This window comes from Pinus tabuliformis, chromosome 3_2 (assembly GCF_031772625.1).
Source record: "Pinus tabuliformis cultivar Carrire ecotype Pingquan chromosome 3_2, CPIR1, whole genome shotgun sequence".
NCBI lineage: Eukaryota > Viridiplantae > Streptophyta > Pinopsida > Pinales > Pinaceae > Pinus > Pinus tabuliformis.
This window is the reverse complement of record NC_142302.1, coordinates 228,063,482-228,075,059: the sequence shown is the minus strand read 5'-3', so window position 1 is coordinate 228,075,059 and position 11,578 is coordinate 228,063,482. Positions and strand designations below refer to the sequence as shown.

The following is an 11,578-nucleotide window of genomic DNA, read 5'->3' as shown; positions in this document are numbered from 1 at the left end:
CAGAAGGTTGTAGTAGAAAATATAAGAAAAGTAACAATCACCAATACTCTGACGCTTCCCCGGCAATGGCGCCAAAAATATGGTGAGCTCCAGTATTGTAGCAATAATGATACAACTCCTAGGGCTCCCTTCTTTACTTATATCAACCCGGTAGTTCGTAACAAACTTGGAAGCGATGGTGCTATATGCACAAGTACTAGCTCTTACCGCGGCTGTCACTTGATCAGCTAGCACAAGTCCACTAGGAGCTTAAGCCAACTTCTATGATCTCTTAGAAGAAGCTTTTAACTGTGATGGATGAAAGCTAACTCAACAGAGGCTAATCTACTTGCAGAAAGAAGTGGAAAGCTGAAAGGAAATGCAAACCCTAGCAAACCCTAGTTTTACCGACTAACCCTACTGGTGCAAGAAAAGAGATGAAAGAGGTGGAAATGGATTCCATTGACTCTTGGAAAGGTAAAAATCATGTGACTAAACTACTTCTGAACTAAAATCTGGAAAAAAGCATCTTTTTGTATTTTTAAGTTGTCTGAATTATTATGCATGTGCTTTAATTGTTTTTGACTGTGCAGAGGTTGATTGGAAAAAGGAAATGGGGTAGGCACTTGCAAGAGGTTGGGAAGGTGGGAAGAGGGCCTAAGGGGTCCCTAAGACCCTTCCAGAGAGTTTCACGGTGATCAGATCTCAAGAAACCGCTTTCGTGAGCTTCTACAAGAAGTCTGCAGGGGTTCTACAAGATGTATTGTAACTTCTACAGGATGTTCCGAAAGGGAATTTTGAAGGGCTGATGGAGGAAAAAATGTGAAGAAGTGGGTATGGAGGTGAGATAAGGGTGTGAGGAGGTCTAGGACTTGGTGAATGAGGATGAGGAGTGGTTAAGGTGATCAGATTTGGTTCAAGGATGGAGGGAGCAAGGTTGCACAAAGATATGGGAATTAGGTCAAATTGGAAAAGGGGTGGCAAATGAAAGGGAGGAATCTGAGTTGGGGGTTGGAGTAGGTTTTTTGATGGGGGGAGGGTAGGTAGGAAGGAATCACAGGTTTTCTGCACATTATTTTCCAAAACTAATTAACAAAGATTAAGAAAACCAAAGATCTAGCTATTTTAACCTAATTTGACCTAGAAACCATAAGCATGATGAACAAAAGTTTATTGGCAGCAAATCATGTAAAAAAACTATGGAAACCAAGTAAGAATGGATCTAAGCATGTAATCACAACTGGTACTAACTTTTGCAACTAATAATATAACACTAGAAATTGCATGAAGAAGCAAGAACAATGTTTTTATGGCAGCAAGGACACCTTGGTCTCAGCTCATGGTCCCAGGGAGGGAGAGGTGAGATCAAGGGTTGCTTGATGGCCTTTTTTGAAGATATTTTCTGTTACCAACTTGTTAAATCACTTGAAATATGGAAATCTATTTTAATCATCAAAAGCAACCTAAGTAACACAACAATATTTTAACCTAAATAACAGATTTTATTCTAAGAATGCAGCAAAAACACATAAAAGTACACAAAGGAGGTACTGGGCACTTGGGTTGGGCCCAACCCCAAGAGCTACATCCTCCTAAGAGAGATTAGAGCTGGTGCAAAGTTGGATTCATCTTTATTGAGCAAAAAATAATAGTTACATCCCAAAAACTATCCACAAGAAAAAGCTTGAAAATGTGTTGAACTGCAGAGCTAACCTACTGACTAAAATCTAACTAACATCTGACTAACTCCTCCTAAAATAGAACTACAAACTAGCTAGCTAAGCTGAGGCCCTAGGCCTTCTTATTTATACAAATTGAAGACCCCAACAACCCTCCTAATATTTAGGAACTCAGCTGCCAAAACTTACAGTTAACAACAACTTTACTAGCCCTTGCTCAGCTGCCCTTGTGATAATAGATGTGGTGGCCCTTGAACTCCATGATGGTGGTGGATAATTCGAGGTAAGAGCTCATAAACTAAGGGGACACCTTCCTACAAATCCTCTTCACGAATTTGGCTGCCAAGTGCTCATTTAAACCTTTGATTTTGTCTCAAAATTAACTAAAAATCTGCATAAAGCACACATTAGACTTGTTGGCATATTGACTAACCCAATTCACTCTATTAGCATAAATATAATAAAAAACATGCAATAAACTAATGATAATGGTGGATTAAGTCAAATTAGGAGGTTGAATGAGCCCATATAATTACCCATTTCTGGGGCTCATCAGATATCTCGGAGTGACTCCTTCACCTGATCGACCATGTAAGGAGGATCGATCTCGAATATCATCTAAAAGATCATTGCAAAGAAGTGCTCAGCCAATTTGTCATATATGGCTCTGAAGCTTGATTCTAATAACACTATCTAGTGGAAGTAAACCGGGAACTTCTCCTCTTGGGTCAAGTTCCAGTTCATTCCCGTGAACACATACTTTGCATAGATTCCATTTAAGAGAAATGAAAACATGTAGAATTTTGGTTCCTAGTTCGCCCTCAAAGATGTTTTTTCTTGCCCCACGTGACATCACAACTCATATGAAAATATATATTCCCAATTGAAAACTCTGCCATGGAATACCACCATGTTGAGCATATATATATAATTCTCCTCACCTCAGCGTTCTTGCACCCATGCAAATAACAACACATAACTATCAGGTATTTATATACATCTCTAAGAATCTTGGTCAGATAGGATGCGAATGGGCAATGTCGAAAATTGGAAGGCTCTCGAAACCATGATTTGATAATGTCACTTGTTTCGAGGTCAACAAAAATAATGTGAGCTTTGTGAGACACCCAATGAAAGGTGTACATGGGAGACTTCCATGACTAGTATGGAAAATGAGCCCCTAGTTAGAAAAGTAATAGTCTTATCCTAAAGGGGAACCAGGGAAGAAAGAGAAAGGCTTGTTGAATACTTGTAGATTAGTCCACATAATAAACAAAAGTCATTAAAACATAACAACATTTATTCAATAATAACCATAGATAAGCAACAAATTAGTTCATTAACTTAGTGTTTGATTAAAATGACATATACCATAAAAATAACAAGAATTACATTTATGAAGAAGTGTCATCTCATTGAGATTTTGATTAAGAGTGCAAGATCCCAGATACACTGTTACATAGATGAAATTTTGTATCCAATAGCGGAACATGAATCCACAACTTACTTCTCTAAAGAATGATCTATCTCCTATGTATTACAAGAAATGCCAAGACAAGACCTCTAGAATCCAATCCATTTGCTTGAGTTATGAGGAGCTATTTGTAACAAGTAATAATGATCTTTGAGCTTACTCATGACCCTTTGAATTCTATGGCTATTTATATTATATACATGACTCATTACATTCCAATGTGTGGCTATTCACATTCCACATGTGTCATTTGGAATTCATTACGTATCATTTATTACATAAGACAAATTACAAATGAGATGATGATTATATAATAAAAATTTGATAATGGCACAAAAGCTCATCAAATTGATAAGTCATTTGCTTCCTCATGGAGCTTAGTTGTAATGTAAGGGTCCCATGCTCTGAACTTTGTGGATATGGATTTGAAGGAGTAGGTGGTAGACCGTAAAAAGAAAAAGCAAGATGGAACCTTTGTAGACTCCATGAGAGAAATTGGTAAGGGATGAGACAATTTGATTATCAGCGATTAATGAGATCTTGGATTGAGGTGAAGTCTAAGATTTGGGATCATAGTATGTCAGTTGATCAATAGTGATGATCTTTCCATTATGAGGGAAGCACATCTTACGGTGAACGCAGATGCAAAAACTAACATAGCATAGGTATAGCTACGACCAAAAATGATTTTGTAATGTAATGGGGCATCAATGACCTCATTGTCAATAAAGACAATCTTTCTGAAAACAATGATATGATATTTTTTATATAAGCCAAGGGGTTTTGAGGGATGATTATCCCAAGCATAGAGAGTGATGGTGAATGGGAACATGTCCGGGGAACCAATCCGCTTCCAAACACCAGAAACTATCACAGAGGTGGAAGTGCCTTCATCTATGATACACCGTTGGACAATGGCATTTCTTATGGAGACTGGGATTTGGAGTGCAACGGATGAAGGTATAGGAGTGTTGGGAATGGGTCCCATAGGGTCAATTTTGGGGTTAAAGGCCCAAGTTTTGGGGCTAAAGGCCCAAGTTTTGTATAAAGAATGTAAATTCTCCACATTTTGTGGTCACGGAGTGTGAAGATGTAAAGAGTCATCAAGGGTTTCCGCCCTTAGTTTATGTAACTTGTGTCGGCTTTATGTTATCCACCCTTGGTCGACGGACCATGGGAATGTATAAAAGGGAAGTCTTAGAAGAGTCTAAGGCAGTTTTGGTAGTTGAGTTCAGATATGTTTTGAAGAGTCATTGATGTAATGGTTATGTGAGGGCTAAGAGCAAAGTGTCTTAGCGTAGGAGAGAGGCTCTGTAGCTGAGTGCGCAGAGGTCTAGGGTAGAAATCCATAGCTGAGTGCGCATACCCCTGCAGCTATGTGCGCAGGGTAGTTAGAGTCTATAAGAGAGATCTGAGAAATAGTAAAGAGAATTATTCTGGAATTACCTGTGTATGAGCTATTTTACTTCTGTTATGACTGCATGTAATTATGTTATGTTAAATACTAGGTTTATGATTTAATGTTGTATTGATGTGTGAATCTATCTGTTTTAATTTATTATATGAACGCAAGTAATAATATCTATTTACGTGAAGATAATCATAATTCATGTTGAAGTTATCCACTACTTAAGCTAATCAGGGTAAATACAGCAGTAAGAGTAATTACAAAGGCATGTAAGTGTTTGGATTTCCTATCCAGGGTACGTGAAAGACAGTCATAAACCTTCAGAGAGGTCTAGAGGACAACTAAGGGAAGTATATTGATAAGCCCTAAAAGGCTTATCGATCTGCGCGAAGGAAGGGTTAGGGTATAAAGATACATCACTGCCATCTCAGGGTATGGAAACTTGGTTCCTGAATCCCCCTATACTACTTCAAGTGAGACTTTAGTCCACGCTTCACGGATTGATGCCAAAAGGGCTAGTAGTGTAGGATTTTCTTGGCTAATTAACATTGAACCTGGTTAGGGCCCATCAAGCCAACAAATGGTTCCATTATCATAACAGGATCTGCATAAAAATATGTGTGATGTCGCATCATTGGAATCCCACTAAGAAGGAGATCGAAGACTGGTTGGATAGAAAGATCCACGAATTCATGGCACAAGAGAATAGGAATCTGTGATTGATGAAAGAATAGTGGTTGGATAGATATTTGTACACAGAGATACACAAAATCTTCTTTTGTTCCTTCCCATTTGAATTATATGAGTGGATCACGAAATTGGCAGACAACCAAAGAAGGTGGAGGCTTGACAGTCCAATAGTCTGGACCCTAGAGTTAGTGTGGAGATTAGAAGCCTTTGAACATAATATTTCACACATTGTTGATCATAGGCTCGATTGTATCATAGGAGGGTTCGTGACAGAGTTAATGGTTGATACCTCGGTTAGTTACAACGAAGTGGAGCGCCGCTTCTTCAAGGGGTCGCGATGTAAGTATTTAAGGTTTGTAAATACTTGGATTAAGATGTCATTGTGTGAAAAGCATGTTATGCACCTACCTTGATGTTTGGGGCTACATGAAGTGGAAATTCCTTCAGGAACAAAGGGAAAACAGGCCCTGAATATAGCCCATTGATTGAACCTCCTCTGAGTGACGATGAGGAAGCAACACAGGCTTCTTCGTAGAGCATCGTTAAGTTGATAAAACAAGGGTTACCGTGATTACCCCATCCACCCACACCGCCTCCATTCACCTCCACCGCATACACCTTCGCCTACACCACCACCACCTCGGCCACCATTCAGTATGGTGAACTCAGTAAAGCTACCTGTGATTAAGTTCTTTGGAAATGAGGATCCGGACGAGTTTTGGTTCGTAGTGAAGGTTGTATGGGAAGCTCAGGGTATCACAGATGATCAAATGAAGAAATAAATGTTGGTTAGTTCTTTGCAGGAATGCACACTAACGTGGTACTTTAAGTACTCCTTTGATAACCCGACGTCTATGTTGGTAGATATTCAGAATGCGCTAAATAAGGAATTCAGTAGGCCTAAGTCTAAAGCACGATCAATTGTTGGATTCAAGGAAATCACGATGAGGCTTGGCGAGATGCCCTAGGAGTTGGATCAGATATTGAAATGCAAGATCTGTGAAGCTAACATGAATCTTGTTGATGGACAGCACCGCAAATGGTTTGTGGCTTCGCTCATGCCTCATCTAAGGGTTGCGCTATCACAACAAAATATTGGGACTCGGGCAGAAGCTCTTGAGATTGCAATGAGATTGCATGAGACATTGATGCAATATGCTAATTTGGGGGTTCTGTAGATTCATGCACAGTTGCAGAACCTTTGCCAAGAAATGCAGAGTCTGAAGAATGATAGAACAGTTCGACTAGAGGTGCGCGAAGAAGTTTGGTGCCTAAAATGCAAAATCCAAGGGCATGACAAAGATCATTGCCTAGTCTTCACGAGTTATGTTGCAGCAGGAGGACCAATGCCTCTTAGACTGGAGGCTCAAGCAGGGTGAAGTGCAAATCCCGCACTATGGTGTGCTATCTGTCAAGTAGCTGGAAAACACATTATGAACAATTACCATTTGTTGCAGAAATTTGTATAGACACTGCAACATCTCTTCTGCAACTTCTGTCAATCGGTGGGTCATGATGAGCACAATTTTCATAGTTACGAGTTAATGATGGATCGAATGCTCGTATTTTGGGTGCAGGTAGGAACCTGGCCTCCGGACCAAGGTGCTGGGGAGCGCGAGGGGAATAACAAGGGCACGGTTGAGACCAAGGTGGAGGAGGACCTAGTAGAGATAGGAGACAAGTCATTTGTTACAATTGTGGAGGACCAAGACACTACACACGAGACTGCCCAAATTTGACACATTTTTCATGCCGATATTGTACTTAGTTTGACCACACAATTACATATTGTGTGGTATTGCTAGCTAAGATACGTGAAGAGGGGGCACAGCCTCCGTAGCCGGCTTAAAACCTGTAGATGATGAGGGCTGAGCATCGCAAAGAGGATCCCAAGGTAAATATTTTGTTGCAGAGTGGGATGAAGGCTTGCGAAGATAAGGGGAAGTAGCCTAAAGAAAGTGAATGGGTCTCCAAAGCTCCAGAAAAGGAGGTCAAGTTTGATCTAAAGTGCGCATGAGAAACATTTATGGAAGTGAAGAAAAGATTCATTGAGGCCTCTACCTCAGGAAGTCAAGATAAGCCAGTTGAAGAGATGGACCCTTCCATGCTTACTACTTTCTTGTTGACCTGTATGAAGCTCTTGCATGAGAGCAAGGCTATAAAAGGACTAAAGGAACTAATAAATAAGTGTGTTGGGAAATAAAACGCTCTTGATGAACCACGCATAGTGAGGAAGATTGGTAAGAATAGGCAAAGAACGGGGCATGAGATGAGGCTCACTACGCAAATAGGAGAATATGAGATGGATCAAGTAATTCTAGATCTGGGGTTGGACGTGAATGTTCTGCGTAAATGGACATGTGAAAGGATGAGGAGACCTGCACTGCAGTGGTCTCCAATTCAGTTAAGGATGGAAAATCAGTAGAAAATCATACCCATGTGAAGATTGCAGGAAGTGATAGTGGATATTGAGGGCGCGAGTGCATTGGTTGACTTCGAAGTGATAGAGATTGTGGATGATGGTAATCCCTACCTCGCGCTCCTTGGGATTGATTGGGCCACTGACATGAATGGGGTAATCAATTTGAAGAAGTGGAAGATGATATTTGAGAAGAAATCGCTCCACGTAGTGCTGCCCCTGGTCCCTGCAGAAGGACCACGCTATATTTAACTGGTCCATGATTATGAAAGTGACGATGAATTGGACCAAATTTATAAGATAACGGCGTGAGATCAGGATTGGTTGAATCCGACAGTGGATGGACGTATTGCATGGGACCGTGAAAGCTCCCACACTTCAGATTTAGATGAGGAGTTGGAACACTAGTAAAACTGACTGCATGAAGCACGTATTATGATGACCAAGTCGTTGCACTATGTATCGTCGGTGGTAAGGAATCTGCTTTACTATGATGCTTGAACTGACATTGATGAATTTTTGGATACATTTGAGAGGGAAGTACCAGAGAAGCATCACTTCTAGGCCTTTGATTGGGCACTACGAGATACGCCTATGAGATGGTGGGGTACGCACAAGGAAAGTTTTGATTATTGGCGCGTGTATAGAAACATGATGAGATTGCATTTTGGTCACCCACAAGTGCGGTTCACAGAGAAATATGATGGGAGGGATGACCCGCACGATCACTTAGCCAAATGGAACAAGGTCTATGGAGCAGAGCCTAAGCCTAAATGGGTGCATCTATTTTGTCATACTTTGGGTGTTATACCAATGAATTGGTACTTAGAGACGGAGCTCTGCCATGGCACTGAAGAATGGGATGTTTTGAAACAAGGGTTCTTGATGACGTTTACTTTCGTGGATGGATTTGAATGTATTGATGAAGCATTGCAGGAATTCAAGGCATCGATCTTCATAATACCACGGGACCCCTTGGACTTAATTGAACCATATTGGACTACCCAGCTGTGCCAAACACTGGAGTACTATAATGTGACTGCTGAGGAAGAGGATGAAGATTTGAGGAACATTAATATCACATAGACTGAAGGTCACATGAAGTTGAAGGACCACAAATTAAGGATCCATATATCACCGTGTCGTTGAAAATGAGACAAGTGAAAATTGGGACAGATGTGGAGCCGAAATTTTCAAAAATTGGGGACTACTGGGATGATGCAACGGTCAATAAGGTTGTTGAATTGCTCCATGAATATCAGGACTTGTTCCCTATAAAGTTTTCAAATTTTAAAGGGTAATAGGGGACCTAGGAGTGATGAAGATCACATTGAAACCAGATGTGAAGCAGATTAATCAAAGCCCTTATCATCTCAACCCCAAGTATAAAGAGAAGGTCCCCTTAGAGTTGGATAAAATTCTTGCTGCAGAAATTATTGAACCGATCAAAGAATTTTATTGGGTGAGCCCAATAGTGGTTCAGGAAAAGAAGAAAGGTATGAAATAAGGATATGCGTAGATCTCAAGAAGTTGAATGATGCCTGCGTGCATGATCCCTTTCAAACTTCATTCACCGATGAAGTGCTGGATAATGTTGGTGGGCAGGAAGCATATTCATTCACTTATGGGTTCTCGGGATACCACTAGATCAAGATTGCACCTAAGGATAGAAGCAAGATGACCTTCGCGACTGAATGGGGGTGCTTTCAATATACTATGATGCTGTTTGGACCAAAGAATGCGCCAACAAGATTTTCACATGTAGTCATTGTGAAATTCAAGGATCTCATTCATAAGTTTCCAGAGGTATACTTTGATGATTGGACGGTGTTTGGGCTGGCAAAGAACCATGTAGCTAGCTTACGCTTGATGCTGGACACATGCCGAAGGTTTTAGATCACACTCAATTTGAAGAAATGCTTGTTTTTTGTCCCTTTTGGGATCCTGCTGGGACATGTGGTATGCAAACAAGGCTTAATGGTAGACCCTGCTAAGATCGTGGCCATCATCAATTTGGAGGCAACAAGAAATGTGAAACAGTTGCGTGCAATGTTGGGGCATACTAAATATTATAGGGAGTTCATCAGAAGCTAGGCCCAGATTACCACGCCAATGGAGAAGGTGCTAAAGAAGGATGATACATTCTATTGGAATGAAGAGTGCCAGCAAATCTTAGATGTGTTGAAGGAAAAGATGGTCACTGCGCCAATCCTAGTCTTCCCAAATTGGAAGAAGGAATTCCATGTGCATGTGGAAGTGTCATGTATTGAACTGGGAGCAGTACTAATGCAGGTCGTCTAGGGAGAATTGGATCATCCTATAACGTTCACAAGTAGAAATTTGTCTAAAGATGAGAAGAAGTATTCAACGACGGAGCGTGAAGGGTTTGGCTATGGTGTACATGCTCCAGAAGTTTAGGCACTATTATTTAGGTGGACACTTTAAGATGTATACAGACCATTCTACATTGAAATACCTGGTCAACAAGACTTTTTTTTTTTGGGGGGGGGGGGGGGGGGGGGGGGGGGGAATATTCAGGTGGCTGTTGTTGTTCTAGGAATATGATTTTGAAGTTATTGTGAAGCCAAGACGATTGAATGTGGGTCCAGATCATCTGTCACGCATTGAAATAGGAGAGGACCCTACTAAATTGGAGGAAGGATTGCCTGACGCACAGCTCTTTGCAGTGTGCATCGCAGATAATCACTTTGAAGATATTATACACTTCCTGAGGACAAGAATGGCTCCATAAGGGTATACTAACCAACAAAATAAGGAATTGGTGGTGCGTGTGGCAGACTTTTATGTCATTGAAGGGAATTTATATAAAATGGGCTTGGATGAAATTATATGATATGTACCTGAATTTGAACGGAAAAATATCTTTGCTCAAGCTCATGAGGAGTCTCGAGAGGACATTATGCAGGAAAAGCTACAGCGCAGGAAATTTTATGCGTTGGGCTATGGTGGATGACACTTCATAAGGATTCTAAGGCTTATTGTAAGGCATGTGATTCATGTCAAAGGACGAGCTTCCTATGAATATGCAAATATCATTATAGTCATTTGAAAAGTGGGAGATTGATTTTGTATGACCAATTCAGCCTTCAGGAAAGAAGACGGGTGTACGATACATCATCATCGTGACTAAGTATTTGACCAGATGGGTGGAGGTGTAGCCTGTGAAGGACTGTACAGGGGAAAAAACAAAAAAGTTCATCTTTGAGTATGTACTAACTAGATTTGGTTGCTCGAATATTTTGATGCACGATCGTGTATGCATTTTATTAATGACATGATCATTGTGTTAACAGAGGAGTTTCAGGTTTATCATCAAAAGCGTACACCATATCACTCGCAGGCTAATGGGATGGTGGAAGCAGTTAATAATCTATTGGACAATGCATTGATGAAGGTCTGCAATGCACAAAGGAATGACTGGGATGTTCGTGTACCCACGGTGCTATGGGATTACAGAACTACTTACAAAAAGTTGGCTAGCCAAACGCCTTTTCGGTTGGTTTATGGCATACAAGCTGTGATGCCGATGGAATACATTGTATCTCGTCTATGCATAACAACATTTATAGGAATGGCGGATCGTGGAGCCTTGGAAGAAAGGATCACATAGCTAACACAGTTGGAAGAGGATAGATTGGTTGGGTTCCATCAGCAAGTTATGAAGCAGTGCGAAAAAGCATGGCACGATCAACACATCAAAATGCGCACCTTCAAGGTAAACGATTTGGTTTTGTTATATGATAGCAAGTTTGAGAAATTTCCGGGAAAATTTCGGATGCATTCCCTACGGCCCTATGTCATTAAATAGATTACCAATGGTGGAGCAGTTCAACTGGTGAAGTTGAATGGGGAGCTATTTTTCAGGGACGGTAAATGGCAGCCGATTGGATCCATACACTAGGTATCTG

General features: G+C 40.7%; 1 protein-coding gene across 1 annotated transcript; it reads left to right on the top strand.

Moving 5' to 3' along the window:
* The first annotated feature begins 3,947 nt into the window (after positions 1–3,947).
* LOC149180536 (uncharacterized) lies at positions 3,948–11,280 on the top strand. The gene is made up of 2 exons (XM_089413903.1): positions 3,948–4,092; positions 10,964–11,280. The coding sequence occupies exons 1-2, from the start codon at positions 3,948–3,950 to the stop codon at positions 11,278–11,280; spliced, it is 462 nt and encodes a 153-aa protein (XP_089270029.1).
* Positions 11,281–11,578: the final 298 nt, after the last annotated feature.